A 24,569-nucleotide genomic window follows, 5' to 3' on the forward strand; every position below is an offset into this window, starting at 1 on the left:
GTCTGCTGTGTCGGGGGGGCGGGGGCTCCCGGTGCCTCAGCATCCTGCTTTGGGGGGTGCAGGCATGCTCCCGGTGACCAGGGGGGGCGGGGGGTAGGGGACGGATTCCCCGGAGCAACCCTCCCCTCCCCCCCCCCCCCCCCCCCCTTCCCGGTGCCTGGGAGAGGGTGGGGGCGGAGCTCCCGGTGTCCGGGGGAGGTGCACGTGCCACCGCCCTCTGCCTGCCGGGCGGACCCACAGCCATAGAGGGGGAGCGGGCGTCGTCCCCGCTCGCCGCCATGGTTCCGTCCCCGCGGCTTCCGCCTCCCGGCCAATCCGTACTGGCCATCCCTCGTGACGGGCGCGTTGCCTGGCCAATCAGCGTGGGGTGGTGTCGCGGCCTAGCCGGACGGCGGCGGCCGGCTGGTCCCATGTGGGGGGCACTGCGGGCGTGCGGGGCCCTGCGCGCCGCCGCCTCCCGCCCCATGGCGGTTTCCCGCCCCACGGCGGCTCGGAGCTCCGCCGCCACCGCCGGCATCATCATCATCGGCGACGAGATCCTCAAGGTGCGGCCGGGGCCGGGGGCGAGTCGGGCCTGCGGGGGGCGGGCCGGGCCGGGGCCTGCTCCCGAGCCGGGGCCTGGCAGGCCCGGGGCCCCCCGCCGTTACGGGTGTCTCCGTCCCCCCAGGGCCAAACGCAGGACACAAACTCCTTCTTCATGTGCCGGCGGCTGCGCGCCCTGGGCGTGCGGGTGGCCCGCATCTCAGTGGTGCCTGATGAGGTGGACGCCATTGCTGGCGAGGTGGCCGTCTTTGCCGCCCGTTTCACCTATGTGCTGACCTCGGGGGGTATCGGCCCCACGCACGATGACGTGACCTTCGAGGCTGTGGCCAGGGCCTTCGGGGAGAGGGTCATCCCCCACCCCGAGCTGGTGGCTCTGGTGCACAAGTTCTTTGGCAAGACGGACGCACAGTGCCCTGAGATGAAACTGGCTCGTGTCCCTGAGTCCTCTTACCTCAACTACGGTACGGATGGGTGCACGGGTGGCACTTTCAAATACCCACTGGTCAGTGTGCGCAATGTCTACATTTTCCCCGGCATCCCGGCGCTGATGGAGCGCGCCCTGGATGGCCTCACCCACCTCTTCCGCAGCGAGCAGACCCGCTTCCACACCCGCACCATCTACGTGGCGGCCGACGAGATCCTCATCACACCTGTGCTGGACCAGGCCAACGCCACCTTCCAGGGCCGTGTCAGCTTGGGTTCCTACCCGGACTGGGCCAACAACTACTACCGTGTGAAGCTGACGCTGGACTCGGAGTCGGAGCAGGACCTGGAGGAAGCGTATTGCTTCTTGATAGAGAAGCTGCCGCCAGGTGTTGTTGTGCCATTGGTGACAGACTGCGTCTCGCCGGCAGCTGCAGAGGTTTATGGCCTGGCTGAGTCAGGTACAGGGAAGTGGTGCTGCAGTATGGCTCGGTGCTTCCACACTGCTCCTGCGCAGGCCTTGCAGCCCAGCAGGGCTGGAGTGGTGGGAAGACCGGCCTGGGAGCAGAGCTTACCTGCTCTGGTGTGCTTGGGGGGCTTTGAGGGGTGCTCAGGCTTTGCTGGTGCTGCAGTGGGCTCCATCCCACGCAGGTAGGAATGGGACCTGTAACCACAGTTAGGGCCAGCCAGTGCCAGTCCTTGAGCACAGCGTGTGTTAGGGGGAGTGGTGCCATGGTTCCCCTGTGCAGGCAGGATCTCTGTCCCATCCATGGCACAGACCTCCAGGTTGCGCAAGCTCTTGGCTCCAGCCTGTGGTGCCGGTGGTGGCTCCGCGGTGCGTCTGGAGACAAGACGTGCCTGGAGGGCGAGGTGCCGCAGGCCCTGGGGCAGCGCCAAGGCAGCATGGCCCCGGGCGGGCACCAACTGTCTCCTCCTGGCAGGCTCGGCCCTGGGGCAGAAGGTGGCAGCAGCACTGCGGACCATTGAAGAGGCTTTGGACCGGTACAGCCTGGCCCAGCTCTGCGTGGGCTTCAACGGGGGCAAGGACTGCACAGCCCTGCTGCACCTTGTCCATGCCGCTGTGGAGAGGTACCCGGCTGTGGGGCTCAACCAGCCTGGTCTGGGGCAGGGGTGAAGGGGTCCTGCAGACCCTGGCTGGGGCTCCGAGGCTCTCCCCTGCCCCACTCCAGGGGGACGAGTGGATTCCTGGGACCCAGCTCACGGGGACTGGGCAACCACCCTGCTTCCAGTTGCTATCTGCCAGAGCCCAGCTGCAATGGGTCTCTTCCCCAGGCGGTGGCCAGTGAGGCAGGAGAAGCTGCAGGTGCTCTACATCCGCATCATGTCCCCCTTCCCCGAAATGGAGCAGTTCATCCAGGCGACCGTCCAGAGGTACGGGGCAGAGAGGGGTGGGCTGCCAGGCAGGGGGTGAGCAGCATCTCCCACAGCCTGGCAGGCAGCTGCCTGTCCTGCCTGTCCAGGTACAAGATCGAGCTCTGCACAGTGGAGGGCTCCATCCGGGAGGCCCTGGTCCACCTGAAGGAGCAGCAGCCACAGCTGGAGGCCGTCCTGATGGGGACACGGCGGACAGACCCCTACTCATGCACTCTGACGCCCATGTGCATGACAGACCCCAACTGGCCCCCGTACATGCGGGTGAACCCCTTGCTGGTACGTGGCCTCCACCCAATCTGGGGACGGGGCTGTCCTTGTTTGGTGGGGGAGTGAGCCTGGCAGGTTAAAGTGACAGGGCTGGAAACCGGCACTAATCCACCCCCATCCCAGAGGGCCTCCCTCCCAGTTTCCCTTCTCCACAGAGCATCTCCTGCCCTGTTGCACAGCTGCGGGTGCCCCTCGCGGCATCCAAGCTGCCTGGTGCTGTCAGGCAGGGCTCGTTCCTGCCCGCTGGGGGCTTTTCCTGTGTTGGAGGAACAGGGGTGCTCTGGGACCCTGGGGGCCAGCTGGCTCTCTTGTGTACTCTTGCGGGGAGCCAGCTACCTTCCCTGGGGAGGATGAGGCAAACTGCTTGGCTCTGTGGCAATCCCTGCCCAATTCTGCCTGCAGGACTGGACCTATCGGGACATCTGGGAATTTCTGCGCAAGCTCTTTGTCCCCTACTGCGTGCTCTACGACAAGGGGTGAGTGTCCAGTGCTGCCCTCTGCTTGGCACAGCTGATGCCCCTGGGCGCAGCCTTGCAGCTGCTTTCTCTCTGCAGCTACACCTCCTTGGGGAGCATGGCCAACACACTGAAGAACCCGGCGCTGCGCTACACCGACGCCCGAGGCCACGAGAGCTACCGGCCTGCCTATGAGCTGGAAAATGAGGAAGACGAGCGCACCTCCCGCCAGTGAAGGCCTGTGAGCTGTACTTGGGGAGGCTCTGCTGGTTTGCTGCCAGCAAACGGCTCCCCCACAGATGTCCTTGGTGCTGCCAGGGATGACACTGAATAAACCTGCCGCCTGCCAGCACTGAATAAACCTGCTGTGCTCAGCCTGCGGTCTGTGTTATGCTCGCGCTTGGCTGTGCCGGTCCCTTTGGGCCCCGCAGGGCTCTGGCAGGAGCAGGACAGGGGGTGAGGCCAGCTCTGCCTGAACAAAAGGGTCCCCAGGCCAGTGCCCCCTCCCCACACCCGCTATTGTGGAAGCTTTTGAAGCCCAGAGAATGGAGCAGGTTCCAGCACTTGCTGGGGAGCCGCATGTCAGCGTGGCTCCCTCCCCGCGTCAGACCCCGCTGATCCCTGATCGGCCATGCGCCTCCTCCGGACCACAGCTGCCCGTCCCCTGGGCACTCTGAGGCGAGCAGCGCGGGTGGTGGCACTGCCGGCACCCAACAATGCCTCCCTGGGGCTGCGCCTGGGCTCCTGGCTGCTGCGGCTGCTGCGGGAGTGCGTCTACCTCCTCCTCTGCAGCTGGTGCATCCGCAAGCTGCTGGACTAGGGAACAGTCTCCCCCCGATGCCACAGGACCCCCGGCACCCCCTGCCTGCCCCTGCATGATGGGTGAGTGCCCTGCCTTCAGCTGCCTGCTCAGCACCATGTTCCTGGGGGGTGACGAGGGCCTGGCTGTGGTGCTTGGGGGTGACAGGGTGATGGGGGCCCAGCCGTGGTGCTCTTGGGGGGTGACGGCGTGCAGCCATGGTGCTGGTAAGGGGGTCCTCACCCCCTGTGCCTTTCTCCCCTCTCCAGGACTGCTTGTTGCCCTATGCTGATGGACCCCCAGCACTGGGACCCTGCTCCAGCCTGCGCTCCCCCCGATCACAGAGACCCCAATAAATCTGATCAGCACCTGACTGGCTGGGTGTATTTGGGGAGGGCTCTGGGACCGTGCCCCCCACACCTGCAACCTTCCAACCCTCGCCCTGGGTAGGACCCAGGCACCCCAGCCCGTACTGTCAGGGGCCGAGGAGCAGGAGCGGGGAGCCGTGGCTCTGCCTGCCCCTCCTGCCTGTCCCTCTGCCAGCTTTATCCCTGCCCATGACTCAGCCCCTTGTTTGAAGAGCACCTCCGCTTGTCCCCGCTCCAGGCCGTTTCCTGCCCCAGCCCTGCGCGCCCAGCCGGCACCAGTGCGGCCAAGAGCCAGTGGGAAGTGACCAGAGCAAAATGTCCCCAAAAGGCCCAGTCTGGCTGGACCTGCAGCAAAGGTCACGCCCAGCGGGACACGTGGAGAACTGGGGCCCTGCCATGGGGATGGCTGGGGGTCCCCCAGCTGACTGAGCCCGCTGTGCCCCAGTGCTGCCTGAGCCGGCTTGGTGCCGATGCCTGGCCCCATCGTGGGGGCTGCCTGCAGCCCTGTCCCTGCCGCGGGGGAAGCTCCGTGCGCCCCAGCCTTGGCGGCAGCGCCTGGCGCCAGCACAGCCTCCCTTATCTCGGCGGGAAGTCGGGAGCAGGAAGCGCAGCCTGGCGTGGGATAAGGGTCCCGTTTACATTAGCTGCTTTGTTGTGGAGCAGGCTCCCACCCTCACCCAGTGCCAGGGAGGGGGAGCTCTGGCCATGGGGAGGACTTGGGGGGCAGCACAGACTCCCACCTCAGATACCATGGGGGGGCTCAATTAGTCCTTGCAACCCCTGCGTGGACACAGGCAGGGATGGGGGCTGCCAGGATGGTGCCCTGTGGCTGCGTGCCACAGGTCCACCGTGCCCAGGTTGGCTCCTGCGGCCGGACCCTGCCCTGTGGCCATGCACCGGTGCGGTCCACAGTGCTGCCTGGGCTCCTGGCTGTGCCCGGCTGCCCGTGGAGCCAGGCCGGCTGCGGTAGCATGGTGCTGAGCATTCCTGCCTGCCGGAGCCCAGGTGTCTGGCGCCTGCCCTGCTGCTGCCTGTCCTGGCCTCAGCAGCGGCTCGGCCCCAGGGCTGGCCGGGACGGGGTGAATCAATGAATTCTCCAAACGGGGAGGTCCGGGGGAGGGGAGAGCATCCCGGCACAGGAAAAAGTCCTGGCAGCGGCACACCGCAGGCAGAACGGTGCCGGCCACCCTGAGAGCATGGTCCCATGCGCAGCCCTGGCTCCTCGTACCCAGCTCCGCTGCCCACCGTGAGTGAGACCCCCCCCTTCCCCAGGGACCCCTCGCCCAGCCCCATGCCGGGGGGGGGGCAGCAAGGGGGTGGGTGGGTGCTGCAGGCAGGGGTGCACAGAGCCCTGCCCTCGCTGTCTCAGCACAGGCAGGTTCCCCTGCACTGGGGGTTGGTTTTGGGGTCACATCCCACCTGACCTCCGGGTCACCCATCACCATGGGAGCAGCACTGTGTCCCAATGTGTCTGTGGGGACAAGCAGCCGCAAGCAGCGGCAAACCCAGGCACAGCAGCCTTGCCGGGGCCACGGTGGGGAAGGGGAGCGCTGCTCTGCCAGCACAAGAGATGCACCAGGTCTCCACCAGGGACCCCCACAGCTGCAGCACCCTCCCAGCATGGGGGTGACACCTGTCCCCATCCTGCAGGTGGTCCCTGCCACCACCCCATGTTCCGCTCGCGCCGTGCTGGACTGGTGAGGCGGCTGTGGCGGCAGCGCTGTGCAGCAGCCAGCCCCGAGGACAGCCCCGGAGCCCTCAAACCGGCAGCGCATGCCCTCTTCAAGAAGCTTAAGGACGAGGAGCTGGAGCTGCTGGTGCAGGCGGTGGAGAGCCGGGGTGCCTGGGAGTCCGGCTGTGTCTGGGCACCGCGGGGGGAGCTGCGGGGGGCCAAGCAGGCGCTGCCCCCTCAGGTCCTGCTCTGCCGTCTCTACCGCTGGCCTGACCTCCGCCAGCCCCACGAGCTCAAGCATCTCTGCTACTGCACCAGGGGCCGGGGGGGCTGCGGGGACACAGCTGCACTCTGCTGCAACCCCCACCACTTCAGCCGCCTGGCTGCACCTGGTGAGTGCCGGCGGCTCCACCAGAGCCCCTCATCGCCCACCCACTCTCCAACCTCTGGTGTCTGGGGCCAGCTCAGGACTCCAGGGGGGGGCAGGAGTCCCACCCCTCACCCCCTTCTCTCCCCACCTAGAGACCCCTCCACCCCCCTACTCGAAGGCATCCTGCGGTCCCTCCTGGCCGGACGAGCCCCAGCACCCCGGCACCCAGTTCATGGAGTTCAGCTACAACGGTGGGGACTGGCGTGGTAAGAGGGTCCCACCATGCTGGGGGCTGCTCAAACCCCGACCCTTGCCCAGCAGGCAGGGGGAGCATCAGGCAGGACTGACTCCCTCCAGGCAGCTCTGCCCCCACCCCACTGCTGGTCAGAGCAGAGGTGCAGGACACAGAGCCTGAAAATTGGGGAGCAGAGCTGACAGCCACTCCCGGCGGGAGGAAAGGCTCCAGCACGGGACAACAGGTTCCTGCCGGGGGACCAGCCTGGCCCTGGCCCCCCCACTGCGGCTCCTGTTATTTTTGGCGGCGCCAGGCTCCCCGCCGGAGGAAGCACTGCCCACGGGGACACACACAATGTGCCTTGACGCACATAGCCGCGGCTCCAGCCTGGCGGCTGGCCACCAGGCCGCTGGCCACTGGGGCTCCACCTTCCCTACGCCTGGGGACCCCCCTCACCATTGTCCCCAGGGACAGTGGCTGGGGACGGTCTGGCCCTATGTGCCAGCACGCAGCAGCTCCGGTGACTCGTGCCCCATGCTGGAGCCTGTGCTGGGACATCCCCAGGGCACCGTGTCCATCTGTCTGTCCACTCTGTGGGCCCCTGCATGAACCAGGGGACACGGACCCCCCATGTCCTGCTCCCTCCCCATCTTCTCTCCCTTTGGCCTCTCCAGCTGCGTGGCTTGGCCATGCCTGTGCAGCAGCAGGAGGGTCTGCCCGGTAGTGACAGCTCTGTTCTCCCCTACCAGACACCAGCCTCTCACAGAACACCATTAAGGACGGCTACTGGTGCAAACTGGCTTACTGGGAGCACCGAACACGTGTGGGCCGCCTCTACGCCGTGCACGACGCGTCAGTGAACATCTTCTGCGAGCTGCCACGGGGCAGCGGGTTCTGCCTGGGCCAGCTGCCAGCCACCCACTGCAGCCGAGCCGTCCGGCGGGCACGCGGCAAGATCGGCCGGGGGCTGCTGCTGAGCCGGGAGCCGGGCGGCGTGTGGGCTTACAACCGCAGCGAGCACCCCATCTTCGTCAGCTCGCCCACCCTGGGGCCCCCCAGTGCCCGCGGGCTCACCGTCCTCAAGGTGCTGCCTGGCTACTCAGTGAAGGTGTTTGACTACGAGTGGGCGGGGGGTGTGGGGAGCTGGCGGCTCCCCGGGGAGGGCCCCTGCGACCCCCACAGTGTCCGCATCAGCTTTGCCAAGGGCTGGGGGCCCTGCTACTCCCGGCAGTTCATCACCTCCTGCCCGTGCTGGCTGGAGGTCCTGCTGAACCAGCCGCACTGAGGGGCTGGGGCTGGCGGGGGGGTGTGCCAGGGAGCCCCCTCCCAAGTGGGTGCAAGGGGGGCACAAGCTGGGGGGCCCCTCTGCCACCCTCCAGCCTCTCTCTTCCAAGGCTGCACTGCAGCGGGGGGTGGGAGGGGCATCCTGGCCCAGGGGACCCTCGCTGGCACCCTCTGCCCCATCCCCAGGAGGGGTCCAGTGTCCCCCATGCCTGGCTCACCACCCTGCCAGCACCCACTGTCCCCAGCCATGGGTCTCTCGCTGATGCAGGACACTATTTAATCTCTTTCTCTCTTTTATTTTTATGGTTAAATTTATTTTAATTTATCTTAATTTTTGTAAAAAAAGTGCAATGCAGGAGCCCCCCCCGGCACTGTAGGTGGCCAGGGCCGGGTCTGGGGAGGGCAGCCAGGGCAGGGTGTGCAGGAGCCAGGCAGGGCCAGGGGAGGCTGGGGGCTGCAGGAGGGGAGGGATGTGGGGCAGAGCCCCAGAGTGGGGGCAGGGAGGGGCACTGGGGGCCTGGGGGTCATGGCAGGCATGGGGGGAACTGGAGTGAACTGGCACAGCTGGGGATGTGGAGCCAGTGAGCACAGCTGGAATATGGGGCAGGTGAGCACAGCTGGAGTGTGGGGCAGGTTAGAACAGCTAGACAAGTGAGGGGCAGGTGCTGGGGCAGGTGAGCACAGCTGGAGAAGTGAGGGGCAGGTGCTAGGGCAGGTGAGCACAGCTGGAGAAGTGAGGGGCAGGTGCTAGGGCAGGTGAGCACAGCTGGAGAAGTGAGGGGCAGGTGCTGGGGCAGGTGAGCACAGCTGGACAAGTGAGGGGCAGGTGCTGGGGCAGGTGAGCACAGCTGGAGAAGTGAGGGGCAGGTGCTAGGGCAGGTGAGCACAGCTGGAGAAGTGAGGGGCAGGTGCTGGGGCAGGTGAGCACAGCTGGAGAAGTGAGGGGCAGGTGCTAGGGCAGGTGAGCACAGCTGGACAAGTGAGGGGCAGGTGCTGGGGCAGGTGAGCACAGCTGGGGGGTTGTAAGGCAGATCAGCACAGCTGGAGTGTGTGAGGCAGGTGAGCACAGCTGGATGGGGGTGGGGCAGGTGCTGGGGCAGGTGCTGGGGCAGGCGAGCACCAGAGGTGTCGAGCAGGAGCTGAGCTCGTGGCCGGCCCCAGACGGGCGCTGGCGCCGGTGCAGGGTCTCCCGCGGCGGGTCTCCCGCGGCGGGTCCCCGGGCCGGCGGGTCCCCGGGCCCCTCCAGCCGCCGTGGCAGCGCGGCCCGCCCCGGGCGAGTGCGGCTTGCGGGAGTGCCCGGGCTGCGCCTGGTATTTGTAACCCCAATAAACGGTGCCAGCGGCACCAAAGACCCCCCCCGTGTCCCCAGGCGGATCGGTACCGCGCGGGGACGGCGCGCCCGCCGCCGGCGGGGCTCGGCTCCGGGACCGGCAGTGCCCTCTGCAGGCGGCCGCGGCCGGGCCGCGATGACCGCCCGGTCCTTCCTGCCACGCCGCCGGCCCGGCTGAGACGGGCCTGGCGGCTCCGCGGCCCCCGCCCGGCCCCGGCCCCGCCGCGTCCCCGCGGGCAGGAGGTGAGTGCGGGCCGCGCCGTCGGGGCCGCCCCCCCCGGGGCGGCGGGCTGGCGGGCGGGCTGTACCGGGAGCGCAGCCGCCGGCACCGAGGGCTCCGGCACCGACGTAGCGCGGCGGCTGATAGGGACGGGCGGGGGCTCCGCGGGGAGCGGCGGGGGGCCGGGTTCGGGCCGGTGGGTGGCGGGAGCGGCTGGCGGCGGCAGCGGCGCGGAGGGGATTTTCTGCGGATTCCTCCCCCCCATCCCCCCCGCTCCCGCCCCCGCGGGAACCCCCGAGCCCGGCGGGCCGGTGCCCGCGGCGTGGCCGGGCACGGGATGGCCGGGGCGGGGGGGGGGGGGGGGGAGAGGCGAGGCGAGGCAGGTGCGTGGACGGACGGACGGTGCGCGAAGGGAGGCGGTGGAGGCGGAGGTTCGGACGGGGGGGGGGGGGGGGAGGCGAGGCAGGTGGACGGACGGACGGACGGACGGGCGGGCGGAGATGAGAGAAGCGGAGCTCGAGCCCCGGGGAAAGAGCGGGCGGGCTGGGCGAGCCGCGGCGGCAGGTGCCCGGTACCGGGAGCCGACGGACGAGGTTGGGGAGGGGGGAGCCGGCGCTGGAGCGCTGCCCCCCGGCGCGGCCCGCCCGCCCGGCTGACATAACGTCTGCGCGGGGCGGTGTTTGCCTTGGCAGCCCGCGGCGGCGGCGGCGGCGGCTCACACTTTCCGCCAGCGCCGGGCAGCGGCCGGGCTCTGAGTCAGGAGCGGGGAGGGCGGGGGGGGACGACGGAGGGAGGGGAGGGGAGGGGAGGGGAGGGGAAGGAGGGGGGCCGGGGTGAGGCGAGGTGAGCCCCGGGCCGGGCCGCGCCGCCGCTGCCTCCCGGGGGCCGGCGGCGGCCAAACAGGTTGCGCGGGGTCCCCGCCCAGGCACCTGCGGAGGGGCCGCTCGGGGGGGTGGGCAGCCGCAGCCGCCGCGCCCTGCCCCAGCGCCGCCTGGAGCCGGGGGGGTTGGGGGGGGCTGCCCCACCGCGCCCCTCGGCATCCCCGGCTATCCGTGCCCCCCCCCCCCCCCCCCCGGTTCCCCGTTTTCCACGCCTGGCTTTCCAGTCCCCCCTCCCCCCGGCCCGGTTCTCCGTGCTCATTCTCCGTTCACCCCCCCCGCCCGGTTCTCCCCCGCCCCCCCCCCTCAGTGCCCGGTCTCCCGGTGCCCCTTTCTCGGTGCCCAGTTCTCCATCTCCCCACCACCACCCCGTGCCCGGTTCCTCCGCCCCCCCCTCCCCCCTCGTACCCGCGGGGCGGAGCGGGGCGGGCCGGCCTCGGGGCTCGGCGCCCGCAGCGGGCGGGGCGCGCTCGGCGCCTGGCACCGGCCGAGGCGCCGGCGGGGCCGTACCGGGCTCCCCCCCCCCCCTCCAGCCCCGGGGTCGGTCCCAGCGCGGCCCCGTTAATCGCCGCCGTCCCGCGCCTCTGACTCAGCTCTTCCCCCCCCCCCCCTCCCGCACCCCGGTCCCGGGGGGGCCCCGCATGGCCCCCGCCCTCCCGGGGGGTGGGTGGGTGTGTGTGGCGGACCTGATGGGCGTCCCCTCCCACCAATAGGAGGCCGGACCGCCGGAGCGCTGCCCAATGAGAGGGGCGGGGGCGGGCGCTTCCTGGAGCCCCGGCGGCGGTAGTGGAAGGGGGGGTTGGGGGGGCGGGCGGGGCGCGGCGGCGGCAGGTGAAGGCGGAGGCGGGGCCGCGGCCCCGGGACCGGCCCGTAGTTCGGGCGGGGCGTACAGGTGAGCGGCGGCGGGTGGGAGCGGACGAAACGCACCGACGGGGTCTGTACGGAGGTACTGACCGACCGGTAGTGGTACCGGTACCGGTACGGCGACGGCTTTTGAAGCCCGGTTGCGGTGAGTCGCGGGGATCCGGGATGCTACCGGCGGGCACGGTCGGGGCGCGGAGCACCGCCCGCTCCAGGCGCACGGTCCCCGTGCGCCTGGAGCGGGCGGTGCTCCGCGCCCCGACCGTGCCCGCCCGCGGCCGGTAGCCAGTGGACATGTCGCCCGTGGGGTGGGGGGCGGTCGTGCGTGGGCCCTTCCCTGCCTCTCCGCACGGGGCTGCGGGAAACCGGCACCACCAACAGGGTACCCGGGAGCGGCTGCCAGACCTCTCGCCGGTGTCTGGTTGTGGTTCCACCATCCAGCCAAGTTCCCCCGTGTGTTCACCCCACGGGTGACGGGGTGCTGTCGCCATCCCACCACCCTTCCCGGCCCGGTGAGAAGCTCGGCTGCATCCCCAGGTGCACCGAGTAGGGATGGTACTGTCGTGGCAGGGAGGCAGCTCAGGAACCCCTCACCGCGCTGGTGCCGGTAGAGGCGGGAGCGGAGGGTGGGTGTCCTCATGTCCCAGCACGCCATGCCGGTGACCTGCTGGGCCTGGCACCCTGGCAGCGGCAGTGGGTGCCTCACTTCTTGCTGCTGGCAAGGGTCCCTACAAGGAGTGCCCACCGGGGCCAGTGGCTCGGTAGCACCCGCCAAGCATCGGTGGACTCTACCCCGCACGCACCCAGCCCTGCTGTACCTGTCCCCCCCTGGCTGGCTGCCCCCAACCGGCTGTTTGCCTGGGGTGGGGTGCAGTATTTACCCTCCCGCCACGGCCTGCATCAGAGCAGAGCCGCCGTCTTGGGCCACGACTGCCCTTGACCTGGGGCTGCTTTCGCCAGGCAGGGGGAGGTGGTGCTGGCTTTGGCGTGAGGTTGAGTCTCGCCATGCCTCGGTTTCCCTTGCTCGGGAGCAGGCTTGCGGGGAGCAGGCTGGGGTCCTCTGGTGCTGGCAGAGGCACGCGGCAGCTGCCGGCGACTGGAGGCTGCAGTGGTGATGCCAGTGCCGGGCGTGGAGGGAGGGGCTGGGCTCAGGAACTTGAAGTGGGTGCGTGGAGAAGGGGAAGCTGTGGGGCAGGGGACGGTGCAGAGCAGCGGGGCTGGGCAGGGGCTGGCTGGGGTTGGAGTGCCCTTGCTGGGGATGGGGTTGCAGAGCGGGGGAAGCCCCCAGGCATGAGGAGGTGAGAGGCAGCAGGGAGGCGTCAGCGTTGGGTCGTGGGGACCCTCTGAGACCACTCGCCCTGGCACAGACTGGCCAGCCCCCCCTTGCTGGCAGTGCTGCGGTGCTGAGCCCGAGGCCGTGGCAGTGCAGCTCTGCCAGCTGGTGCCGTGCACCCTTGGTGCACACGTGGCATGAGTGCGACGGGCCTGAGTGTGGCGGGGGCGGGCAGTGGGTGCAGCGGGGGGTGCAGAGCCAGCGCAGCCCCTGCACCCCAGCCCTTGAGGGGTGGCCGCTGCCCCGTGCACGGAGCAGGAACTTCTTCAGGGCGGGCGGCGGATGATGAAACCACGGAGAAATCTCTCCTGGCAGCGCGCGGGCTGCTGGCGGGAGCCCCCAGGAGCCCGCGCTCCCCCTGCGCTGCCGCTGCCTTTCCATGGTAACCCCACCGCGGGAGCCGGCGGGGTGCTGGCGGGGGAGGCCACCCTGTCTGGGGGGTTGGCGCCTGCCCGGCTCCCCGTGGCAGTGCTGGCGTCCCCGACATGCCCCAGGAGCTGCATGTCCACACCCCAGAAAGCCCTGGGGCGGCCGGAGGACCCGACGAGGGGCTGGGCTGAGACCCGTCAAACTCGCTTCATGCCAGGGAGGTGATGCTTGGGTGGCCGTGCAGGCAGCGGGGGAGGCGGCTGGTGCCGGTGCTGTGGCCGGTGACTTTCAACGCACCCATACCCCAGCCACGCTCTGTGTCCGGGGATGGGTAGCCAGTTTGCGTGCACGCTCGTGCGGCAGGAGCTGCGGGGCCCAGGTGCCCTGTGCCCCCAGAGCTGGTGGCGTGACTTGGCAGGGCTGTGGGCGGGCGGGGGGACCGAGCCATGGCGAGGGAAAATGAAAGCAGGTGATGCGGAAGGAGAAGTAGGTCAGGCGAGCGCTGGCCTCTCCCGGCAGCCTCGGCTGTGCTGCGTGCTCCGCTCTGCCCCGGCTGTCCCTGCCGTGTCCCCAGGCCCCATGGGCAGCAGCTGGAGGGGGCGGTGAGTACAGGGTCTTGCTGCCAGGTGCTGGGTCCTGGGCAGGGTGGGTGCCAGACGCTGCCTGCCCTGGACGCCAGCGGGCTGGGAAGTGCGGCCAGGCAGGCTGGCATGCTGTGGGCACAGTGGTGCCCCGGAAATTTTGCTTTGGTTCTTCTCCCACAGGTGTCCCTGGGGACGTGGGGCTGGGTGCCACATTGAGGATGGGCAGGAGGATGCCCCACTTCTGTCCTGCTGTGTGGCCAAGGAGTGGAGGGGAAGGGGATTCCCATCCCACTTGGGCTCTGCTGAGCCAGCTGGTGCGGCAGGGACATCCCGGTGGGGCTCCGGGCTGGGGACGGCTCTGGGACAGCCCCGCGTGCCACATTGGTTCCATGGCCAGCTGCCCCCAGCTCTGCTCCACCGTGGGGCTGCAGAGCTGTGGCCGTCGCCGTCGCCATGGCACAGGGCTAGCTGGGGTCTCGGTCACAGCGCTGCATGGGTTGGGGAGGCTGCATCGGGCACAGCCCTGCTGGCAGTGCTACGTGGGCTTGGGGGGGATTAGAGCTGCCTGCCCCCCCTTTCCCTCCCCCGGGATCAGCCGTGGGCAGCGGGGAGCTGGCAGCAGGCAGCTGCCGTGGGGGCGGAAGCCGGGCTATTTCGGGGGGTGTGGAGGGGGGGCTGTGGGCTGGCACTGTCCTTGCTGGGTGACCCCACTGGGACCAGCACTGCCCCAGTGCCAGGATGGAGCATCGGGGCCCATGCTGTGCCAGCTGGCAGTGCTCAGTCCCCAGGGTGCTGTGAGGACAGGGACCCCACATTGGGGAGGAGATTCCACCAGCCTGGGGGGCCCCCCAGGGCCATGCGGCATGGCGGGACCCAGGGGGTCTGGCTGCCCTCCAAGGGGCTCCCGTGACTGTGTGCTGCAGGGCGAGAGGCACCGGAGCCTGCTCACCCTGGGGCTGGCGAGCGGGACCAGCTGTGGGCAAGCCTGCCTGTCCCAGGCTGAGGGCTGCCAGAGCTGCCTCCTGCTGCCATCAGCACCCCTTTGCCCAGGCTGCTGGGGTGCCCGCGTGCAGCTGAGCCTTGCTCCATCCCAGTAGGGTCCTGGCCAAGCTGGGCCATGAAACTGGGGTGTAGCAGGATGCCTGGCTCCGCTGTGCCTATCTCGAGGCTGGCAGGGGCAGCCTGGGCACCATCTGGGCTTGGAGCCGCTCCAAGCACTGCCCACCTCAACCGCAGCCCTGTCCCCCAGTTGCTGGGGAAACCTGCGGGTGGGTTTTGCCCCGTGCCAGGGTGATCAAAAGTGGGGTTTGCTGTTGACCATTTCCTTCCTGTTCCCCCTTTCCCCGAGCTCCATTTCAGCAACCCCTTCCTTCCTTCCTACCTTCCTTCTCTCTGCCTGTTCCTGCCTGCGCGTGGCCCCACTCCCTGGGCCGCCCTGGCAGGGAGCAGCCGGGGACAGCCCATGTCTAGCCTTTTGTGGCCTCTCCCTGGCATGGGGGATGGTGACACTCACAGTGGGGAGCCCTGGGGGTGACCCACAGAGGTCATGCACCCTTGGCCACATCTGTCCTGGCTGCCCATGGGTGAGCAGGTGGCCATGGGACCCCCTGTCCTAGCAGGTTGGGGTCCCCCATCTTGGGACGTGGTGCGGGAGATGGGTATGCCCACGGCTGGGGTGCCCGTCCTGCTGTCAGGAGAGGAGCTGGTACCATGCGGGAGCCAGGATGCTGCTGGAGCCCGTCCTGGCTGCATGCAGGATGGGGCCATGTCCCATCACTGGTGACACTGGTCAGGGTGCCACTGGCTCAGGCAAGGGCGGAGCGTGGAGGAGGATGGATGAAAGTCAGTCCATCTTCCCCAAAGGCCAGCGCCTCCACTGCCTGGTCCCTCCTTGGTGGGCACCCATGGTGCCCCCCGGCCAGGGCAAGCAGTAGTTTGCGGCCGGCGCGTGGGCGGTTGCAACACCCCCAGGGTGGGGGGGATGTGGTGACTCACCCCAGCGGGGCCTGGCCACCAGCGGGAACCCTGAGTCAGGGCTGCGTGCCCATGCCGTGCCCCTCCCTGCCCGCCTCGCCCACCTTATCTCCCGCCCTTAGCACCTGGCACACCTGGGCCAGGGGGGGCTGGCGCCGTTCCCCTCCTTTATGGGGAGCAAAGGGCAGGCAGAGGGTTGGCAGGCAGGTGCCTTGTCCCTCCCTCCCCCCCTCCCGGGGACGCTGGCCTGGGGCTGTGCCCCCCACTGGGGTGGCCAGCCAGCCTGGAGCATCATGGCAGCGTGGCAGGCAAGGCTGCCTGCACTGCCGCTGCCTCCTGTCTGCGGGCTGCCTGCACTCCAGGCCACCAGGCTGACCTGTGGCAGCACAGCCAGCACCCGCCCGGCATGCGGTCCCCAGTGATGGGGGAGGCGGGATACCATGCCAGGGCATGCTGGCCCGCATAGGCAAGATGCCGGTGCAGCCGCCGCTGCCCCTCTGCCCGCCTGCTGTCCCCAATGCCCGCCTGTGTGGTCGGGCTCTTGCGCAACCCCGCTCTTTCCGTGAACATTGCTGGGGCCAGAGGCCCCCTCCCTGCCCGGCTGTGCGGCCACGCTGGCGCAGGACTCTTCCCCTTTCTGCCTGGTCTCGTGCTGCTGGCAGCACCGGCACGGCTGTCCAGAGCCTGGCTGTGGCCCTGCCAGGGCGCTGCGGCGGGGCTGCCCCCCAGCCGGGGGCAGCCCCGCCGCAGCGCCCTGGCACGGCCGGGGCCGGGCTGGTGTGGGCGGCCGGGGTGGATGCTGGGTGCCAGCGGTGGGGTGTGGGGAGCGCTCCCCGGGCTGCTAATTGCTGTTTAGCTGGGGACGCAGAGGGTGTAATTACGGGGGGGGGATTGCGCGAACCTGCAGCCGGCCCCAGGGGCCTGTGGGGGGGAAAGAGGGGGGGCCGTGGCCCATGCATGCCCGTGCCCAGGGAGTGGAAGGGACCAGGCAGTGCTGTCTGGCCACGGCCATCCCCAAGCCCCCTCCCCAGGTCACCGTGTCCCACAGCCACCATGGGACCTCTGGGACCCGCTTCGGGGGCAGAGCGGGACGTGCATCTGCAGGGTTGGGGGGCGGCTCCGGGGCTGGCCAGGCAGGCCACGGCACGCCATGCTGAGCCCAGCCCTGCGGTGGCAGCCCCGCTCCCGCCGAGCGCAGGCGCCCTCCCAGCTCAGCCAGGCTGGCCGCGGCCAGTGGCGAGCACCCAGCACTCAGCGCCCTGCCTTGGGGCGGCGGGAGGGCGAGGGCCCATCCGACGCCTCGGCGCGGGGGGCCGGGACAGGCGGCGGGGAGGCAATACCAGTGGCGGGGAGGGGATGCCCGCGGCACGAGGCACCCGTCCTGCTGGAGCTGGGAATTTCCTCCCGCGGGAGGGGGCTGGGGGATGCCCCCTGCCCGGTTCCGCGTTGGCACCCCACGGCACGGCACCAGCCGTGAAGGGTTAATGCCGTGTGTGTTCTGGGAAGTGGGGCTGGGAGGTGCGTGACCCGGGGTGTGGGCGTCGACTCCTTTTGAGGTGGGATCCTGCGCTCAAGTGCAGCGGGGAGCGGGGCCAAGTTCACACAGCACCCTGCCTTCCCCTCCCTGACGCTCGCAGGCCGCCGACCCGGCCGCGGCACAGTGCCGAGCCACGCCGGGACACGCGTCAGGTGAGCTGCGCGCCCACCGAGCCACCACCAGCCGTCGTGGTGGAGAAGGTGCCGGAGCAGTGGGAACCCGGCGTGGTACCGCCGGGCATGGGGAGGGCTGGGCACAGCTGCTCTGGCACCGGTCGGGAGGCTGCCGGGATGCTGGCATTGCCCGAGCCCTGCACCGCCCTCACTGCCGGTGGGATGGGGTGGGACGGGACGGGAAGGGACAGGAGGTCCCGGTCACCATGGCCGGCAGAGCAGGGCCTGTACCCCTGCGGCGGTGATGCCAGGCAGCTAGACGCACCTTTGCCTGACCCGGGCTGCGGGGAAGGTTTTGGCAGCAGGAGGGGGCCATGGTGCCAGCATGATGCCGGTGGGCAGAGGGCCAGTGTGGGGGCTCAGCTGGGCCGACGGCTGCTTGTCCCTGCTGCAGGTGCCAGGGTTGGTGCCGGAGACACCACTGGTCCCGCAGCTGCCTGCTCCACCGTGGCAGGGCTGCCCATGCCCAGCCTCCAACCCGGCTGTTGTGCTGGGCTGGCACAGGTCCCCACGAGCTGCACCAGGCAGCGCCGGCTGGGTGTGGAGGCAGACCTAGGCCACAGTGCTTGGACCCCCTTCCTCAGTGCCGATGGCTGCTGTGCCTTGGCCATGGCACACGACCATGCCCCTGAGGCACTTGAGGTGCCTGGGGACCAGGAGCCTTCCGTGTGGCACTGCGGGCGCAAGGAGCCAGACAGCAGCAAGGGGCCAGGGTGGTGCCATGGGGCTCGCTCCCTGGTGCTGTGGGGCGGGGGGGTCTGTTTATCCTCTTCTCTCTTCAAACCATTTCCTTTTGTCTCTGCTCGCTGTTTTCTTCTTTCAAAGAGCAAGACCGCTTCCCCCTGCCACCTCCCCTCCAGCACCAGGACCCCCAGCACACCTCTGGCACATGCCCACTTCAGGGCCACCATTCCAGCCAGACCCTGGCTCACCACCTTCCCCGCTGGGCAGGCAGAGGGGCTGCACAGCCCCCCGTCCTGCAGCCGTGCCAACCCCTGCAACGTGGCGGCCAGTGCCTGGGCCACCACAGCTCCCCACCAGCTTCAGGCAGGGCATTGTGGTGGTGGTGGGGGATGCATGGCCCGGACACCTGGGTCCCCTTCCCGGCTCCCAAAGGGCGAGGGGCCCCTGCGGGGTGAGAGGCCGGGGGCTGAGTCGATGGCTGGCGCCGCACTCCCCTTCCTGGGTGACTCATTCTCCCCGGTGCGGCTGTGAAGTCCCTCGACAGCATTTGTGACTCTTGTGACCGAAAGCAGCGGCGCTCAGCAGCAGCCTGGGGTGGGGGCCGCGCTCCCCGGGACTCCTGCCCACCTTCCCCATGGGGGAGCATGTGGGGGGAACCCTCAGGCACCCCCTCCTACCCCATATTTCCCACCATCCCCAAGCTAGGGCTGGTGCCCAGCACAGGCTGGCGTCGTGCCTGTGTGCAGGGTGCCATCCCAGCTCAGCGGCACGGGACGTAGCCAGTCCCCACGCAGGGTGAGTGCTGCAGGGCCGGACCCCCACCCTGCTGCCTGCGGCTGTGCTGGGGCAGCCAAACCCCCAGGGTAGGGGGTGGGCTGGTAGGTGAATGGGGGCTGGCCACAGTTGTGCCAGGCGGCACGGGCCGGTGGCGGGATGTCAGGGTGACCCAGGCAGGCATTGTTCCTGCTGCCGCATGCGCCGGCATGGGAGCTGTATCAGCATGGGGAGCGACCCCCCCTTTCCCCAGCCCCGTGTAGCTGCTGCAGCCGAAAACGGGCCCGGCCGCAGGCATTGACGTAACCGAGAAAGCTCTGGTGCGGTGGGGGCACGGGCATCACTGCCAGCCTCCTCCCTGGTCTGTGCTCCCCACGCCATCATCTCTGGTGCCGGCCAGCAATTGCTAGGGGGCCGGGGGTGGCTCTGGCACCCTCACACCTTGTTCCCCCCCATTTCCTTATCGCCGCTGTGATCTCCTCGATGGCAGCACCCGCTCAGCATGTGACTTCGCTCCAGCGGGGAGGATGCGCGGGGGGGTGGGGGTGTTGGGGAAGAAGCCATAACGGGCGGTTTGGTGCGATGGAAAATCCCCCTCCTGCTGCCGCCTCGCCCCCGCCCTACCCCAGTCCTGCGCCCTCATCCGCAGGCATCCGGCCCCGTGGCCGCTCATGAGGGTCCTGGCTCCCTCACTGGGCTGAGCTGGGCCTCCACCGGTGAGTTCTGTGGCACCAGCAGCGCCGAGGTTGCTCCCGCCTGCACCACGACACAGTGAGACCGGCGGCTTTGCCCGTTCCTTGGAGCACCCCGCCACCCGCCGGGGTACGGCTAGGGCCTTGGCTGCCGCACTGGGCCCGGGCACCCCCTGGTGCAGGAGCCCCCACGCAGGCACGTGCTGGCGGGTTCTGGCCATGGCCCTGCAGGCAGGGAGAGCCTTCTGAGCACCCTGTGCCTGGGTGTCTTGTGGAGCCGGGGGTGCTGTGGGGACCGGGGGACAGAGGGGTCCATCCTGCTGCCATTGGTGTTTAGCTGGGGGAGGCAGCAATGGAGGATACAGGTGCTGCCACCCCATCCTGGGACCACTACCTGTGACAGCCCTGGCCATCTGCAGGGCTCCAGGCCACCCTTGGTGGGCGCCACATCCCCATCGTCCCCCTCCAGGCACCCGAGCCGTGGCGTGGGGCGCTTGCCTCCCCTAATCCTGCCCCCGCTGCTAATCCTGCCTTAATCCCACTGGGGGCTGTCGCTGCCTGTTGGCTCCCGGGGCTCTGATGGCTTAATCACCCCTAATCCGCTCGCCCCCGCCCTGGCCAGCAGCAGGACCCCAGCCGGCAGCAGGGACCCCGGCCGGCAGCAGGATGAGCTCCTGGTGAGGATGGAGAGGGGCAGCCATGGGCGCTTGGCACTGACGCCGTCATCCCGGGCGGTCGGCACTGCCCGGCTCCCAGTTTCAGGGGCGGCTGCCGCCTGCCCTGCCGGTCGGGCCTGCTCGGCAGCGGCTGGGGCGGCTCCACAGCCGGTTGCTCCGGGGCCGTTCCCAGCCGCCTGCCGAGGCAGCCCCAGCTGGCGGCCGCCCAAGCGCAGGGAGCGGCCGGCGCGGGGATGGGCCCCTGCGCCGGGGGCCGCCGGCCGCACCGCCCCTCCACAGGCAAGAGGGGGCACGTCCCCCGCGCCCGCCGACGGCACAGCGTGGCTTGGCACAGGCCGGCATGGCGTGGTGGGGTTCAGTTTTGATGGGCCTGGCGCAGCTGAGCGTGGCCTGGTGCGGCTCGGCGATGTCCAGTGCCACATGCCGCCATCTTCCATGGCTTGGCTCGCTCAGCGTGGCGCGGCACGGTGCTGGCAGCACCGAGAACCTGGACATGGCGGTGCTGTGTGCCTGCCTCTGCCTTCCCCAGGGTGCAGGCTGGGCTGCAGCCACCATATGGACCTCCCACCCCAGTGTCACCCAGGAGCCCTGGTGTCACCCAGCAGCACTGGTGTCACCCAGCAGCACCATAGAGATGGGTGGGCATTACCCATGGCTGGGCATGGAGTTGCAGGCCCAGTTGCAGCACTGAGTTGCATGCCACTGCTGCCCATACCCTGCCTGCAGGTCAGGAGAGCAGCAGGCTCCTTCTTCCTACGGGCTCCATCGCCCACCTGCACTAGCTCCATGGGGACGTGTGGGTCCCCAGTGCAGCACCATGGGGACCCCGGGTGCCACTGCCAGCAGTGCCGGGTTTACAGCTGAGGCCAAGCCCTGCCAGGCACAGCGTGGGAAAGGCCCGGCTCACGCAGGCAGGGCTTGACTGGGCAAGGAGTGGCCCCAGGCTGGGGCAAAGGGGGAGGGAGGGGGCCAGGCCCTCACCAGGAGCGGGGGCAGGAACCGGCGGCGCGGGTGCTGATCCTAATCTGCGGTGGCAGGAAGTGTGGCCCCCGTTCCCAGCCTGGCTGGGCTCCGCGGGGCGGCCCACGGCCCTCGGGGCCCTCTTCCCGGCACTCGCCCGCCCACCCATACCCGCCGCCGGCGAGGCCCGCGTTCCCAGGACGGGGCTGCCGGGAGCCGGCAGCTGCGCCTGGCCGTGCCGGGGGGCCGGGGGGGTGGGTGGGCTGGTGCAGGAAGCGCCGCACCTCGGCGCCGTTCAAAGGCACCACGCCGAGATTTCCCCCTTTGCTGTGGTGTCGTGGGGGGCGGCGCGGGCGGCTGGGTGCTGGCGGCGGAGGAAGCGCGGGAGGTTGCGGCGGGGGACCTGCCGCCCGCCAACCTCGGCATGGGTTGTGGAGGGATTAGGGCAGCCCCCAGGCCCCCAGCCTACCCCAGTTCGGTGTCCCACCGAAACCCCAGTCCAAGGCACCACCACCACCAAGCCCCGTGCGGTGGAGGTGTCCTTGCACTCTGGCTTTGTGGCAGAGCTGATGCTTCGGCCACAACGATTCCTCTGAGTGCTGTCTTTTGGCTGGTTCCCGTGCCAGTCGGCGAGCATCCTGTCCTTCCCACAGGTGAGGACGATGGCCAGCCCAGAGGACGACCTCATTGGCATCCCCTTCCCCGAGCACAGCAGCGAGCTGCTGAGCTGCTTGAATGAGCAGCGGCAGCTGGGGCTGCTCTGCGATGTCACCATCAAGACACAGGGGCTGGAGTACCGCACCCACCGTGCCGTCCTGGCTGCCTCCAGCCGATACTTCAAGAAGCTCTTTGCGGGGCCGGGGCCCGGGCAGGAGGTCTGCGAGCTGGACTTTGTGGGGCCAGAGGCGCTGGGCGCACTGCTGGAGTTTGCCTACACGGCCACGCTCACCATCAGCAGCGCCAACATGGGTGAGGTGCTGCGTGCCGCCCAGCTGCTGGAGATCCCCTGTGTGATCGCCGCCTGTGTGGAGATCCTGCAGGGCAGTGGGATGGAGGTGCCCGGCCCTGATGATGGCGACTGCGAGCGTGCCCGCCGCTACCTGGAGGCTTTCGCCACCCTCCCTGAGGGTGAGGCGCCCACCCCGCTGCCCCCCCGCCCCACCGCCCGCCGCAGCAAGAAGACCCGCAAGTTCCTGCAAGCCCACAGTGCCCGGCTCAACAACCACGCTGAGGAGCTGCCCACCGAGGCTGAGGGCTGCGGCAGCCCCCCACCCCCCCCCCCAGCCGCCCTCACCCCCCCTGCCTGAGGGGCTGCCCCTGCCCTACGAGAGCTTCGAGCTGCCAGAGGAGGAGGAGCTGCCCCCACACCCCTTCCCCTTCCCCTACCAGCCCCCCTTGTCCCCCGAGGAGGCCGCCTCCGACGAGGACACCATTGACCCCGACCTGATGGCGTACCTGAGCTCACTGCACCACGAGTCGCTGGCACCTGGGCTGGATACACCTGACAAGCTGGTGCGCAAGCGCCGCTCGCAGATGCCCCAGGAGTGCCCTGTCTGCCACAAGGTCATCCATGGTGCCGGCAAGCTGCCCCGCCACATGCGCACGCACACAGGCGAGAAGCCCTTCGCCTGCCAGGTCTGCGGGGTCCGCTTCACACGGTGAGTGCTGCCAGACGGACCCCTCCCTGCCTGACGGGTACCCGGCACCATCCCCATGGCACCTCTCCTGCCAGCCCTGCCAGTGCCTGGCCGCATCCCTGGCCCAGTGCAGTGCAGGTTCGTGGGGTTGTCTGTATCCTGTAAGCGCTGCCGGATGGACCCTCCCTGCCTGCCACCAAGGGTACCTGGCACCTTTCCCTGCCACACCTCCCCTGCTGGCACCTGGCTGCATACCTGGTGTGATGCAGCACAGGGACCCATTTCCCACCACCTCCAGGGCTGCAGCAGTCCCCGCACACCCCAGCCAGGCACCCAGGAGGTCCCCTGCCCTGCCAGAGCACCCACACCCCCGTGCCCTGCAGAGCATCCCTGCCACACGTCCCCACCACGGGCCTGTTAGCACCATCCCCCTGCCTGCCGCAGCTGGGTGGCTCCTTCCCTGGGGATGCTGGCCGCCCTGTGCCGACATCTTGTCTGTGTGTGTGTCCCCCCGCAGGAACGACAAGCTGAAGATCCACATGCGCAAGCACACGGGCGAGCGGCCCTACTCCTGCCAGCGCTGCAGCGCCCGCTTCCTGCACAGCTACGACCTGAAGAACCACATGCACCTGCACACAGGCGCCCGGCCCTACGAGTGCTACCTCTGCCACAAGGCCTTCGCCAAGGACGACCACCTCCAGCGGCACCTCAAGGGCCAGAACTGCCTGGAGGTGCGGACCCGCCGCCGTCGCCGTGACGAGCCGCCCCCGCCACCCGCCGGTCCCCCCGGCCTCGACCTCTCCAACGGGCGGCTGGATGGGCTGCGCCTCTCCATCGCCCGCTACTGGGGTCCGGGACGGCCCGAGGAGGAGGAAGAGGAGCAAGAGGGCGAGGAAGGGCCACAGCCGGACGACGCCGTGCAGGTGGAGACGGCGTAGGGCCGCTGCGATGGCGGGTGCTGTGCCGAGCCGTGCCGTGCCCGCTGGAGTTTCTGTTCCCGTTTTTCCCCGTCACGGTTCGTTCCCAGTTATGCAAAGGGGGAAACTCCCCCCTGGCCGATTTGCACAATGGGGTGGGGGGCTCCCCGCCGCCCCCCCGCCGTGCCCGGGTCCCCCCCCCCCGCCACCGTGCCCGGGCGGCGGAGCCCCGGCGGGGATGGTGGTGGCGGGGAAGAAGCGGGACCGGGGTGTGTCCCCCCCCAAACCCTCCCCGTGGATGTCCCCCCCCCAGCGGGGCCGGGACCGGGCGGGGGCGCCCACGGACAAGCCCGCCCCCGCCAACCGGGGAGAGCGCGGGGCGGGGCCGCCAGGGCGCCCCCTGCTGGCCCCGCCTCGCGCTCTCCCCGGTTGGCGCGGAGAGGGGGGCCGCCGCCCCGCGCTGTACATAGCTTGTGTCCCCCACCCCCCGTCCCCGTCCCAAGCAGCCCCTCCCCGGCGAGCCCCCCTCGCCCCTGCACTCCCGGCTGCTTTCTCTTGGTTGCACTATTCGGGTGAGCCCACCCGGGTGTGGGGCAGCCCCGGCCCCCACCCGGCCCCCCCACCCCCGACCCCCAAAGCACCCCGGCCCTGTGGGACCCCCCATCCCCGGGGTGGCCGGACCCCAGCGGTCACCCTTCTGCCCTTTGCACATGCCCCCCCCCCCCCCCCCAGGGCGCAGTCCCGCCGGGGGAGCAGGGGACCGGCACTATTTGCCTAAAATAAGAGTTTATCTATATTTAAAAAAGATGATGTAATATATTCCCCCCCCGGCCCCTCCGCTGCTGCCCGCCAGCGCTGCCCGGCCCCCTGCGCGTCTGTCCCTTGCCATGGGGTGCCGGGAGGGGTGATGGGGACGAGGGGCTTGGCTCCTGTCATGGCTTTAAAGTGCCTTATGGTGAACTTGAAATTTTCGGCTACTTGAACCTCTCTGGTGTCAGGAACCAAACGAATAATTGGCGGGCGGCCGCCCCCCGCCCTGCCGGGTCGCCTCTGTCTGTCTGTCTGTCTGTTTGTGTTTGTTTTTTTTAAACGAAGGCTGCTTGGTAATAAACGGAGAAGCAGGGATCCCCCCCGCGCCCGGCTGTCTGTCCGCCCTGG

General features: G+C 69.6%; 3 protein-coding genes across 14 annotated transcripts; all 3 read left to right on the forward strand.

Moving 5' to 3' along the window:
- The first annotated feature begins 263 nt into the window (after positions 1–263).
- On the forward strand, positions 264–3,457 carry FLAD1 (flavin adenine dinucleotide synthetase 1). Its single transcript, XM_049806544.1, has 7 exons — positions 264–545; positions 668–1,427; positions 1,908–2,055; positions 2,260–2,358; positions 2,448–2,637; positions 3,031–3,104; positions 3,183–3,457. Exons 1-7 carry the CDS (start codon positions 279–281, stop codon positions 3,316–3,318), a joined length of 1,674 nt encoding a protein of 557 aa, XP_049662501.1. The 5' UTR covers positions 264–278; the 3' UTR covers positions 3,319–3,457.
- Positions 3,458–5,435: 1,978 nt separating this feature from the next.
- Positions 5,436–8,999, forward strand: LOC126040932 (mothers against decapentaplegic homolog 6-like). Of its 12 annotated transcripts, XM_049806025.1 has the most exons (7): positions 5,436–5,496; positions 5,901–6,314; positions 6,445–6,558; positions 7,277–8,485; positions 8,568–8,649; positions 8,691–8,760; positions 8,802–8,999. In XM_049806025.1, the coding sequence occupies exons 2-4, from the start codon at positions 5,921–5,923 to the stop codon at positions 7,810–7,812; spliced, it is 1,044 nt and encodes a 347-aa protein (XP_049661982.1). In that variant the 5' UTR covers positions 5,436–5,496; positions 5,901–5,920; the 3' UTR covers positions 7,813–8,485; positions 8,568–8,649; positions 8,691–8,760; positions 8,802–8,999. The 12 variants fall into 12 exon arrangements, with proteins under 12 accessions (XP_049661982.1, XP_049661974.1, XP_049661979.1 ...); XM_049806017.1 differs by having other exon boundaries at positions 8,568–8,760; XM_049806022.1 differs by having other exon boundaries at positions 8,568–8,731; positions 8,773–8,999.
- Positions 9,000–9,277: 278 nt separating this feature from the next.
- Positions 9,278–24,536, forward strand: ZBTB7B (zinc finger and BTB domain containing 7B). The gene is given in 4 exon segments (XM_049806015.1): positions 9,278–9,384; positions 21,511–22,155; positions 22,157–22,515; positions 23,012–24,536. Coding segments are annotated over 3 exon segments (1,416 nt in total). The 5' UTR covers positions 9,278–9,384; positions 21,511–21,519; the 3' UTR covers positions 23,433–24,536.
- The last annotated feature ends 33 nt before the right edge of the window (positions 24,537–24,569 follow it).

The sequence above is a fragment of the Accipiter gentilis genome, chromosome 7 (genome assembly GCF_929443795.1).
Source record: "Accipiter gentilis chromosome 7, bAccGen1.1, whole genome shotgun sequence".
Lineage (NCBI taxonomy): Eukaryota > Metazoa > Chordata > Aves > Accipitriformes > Accipitridae > Astur > Astur gentilis.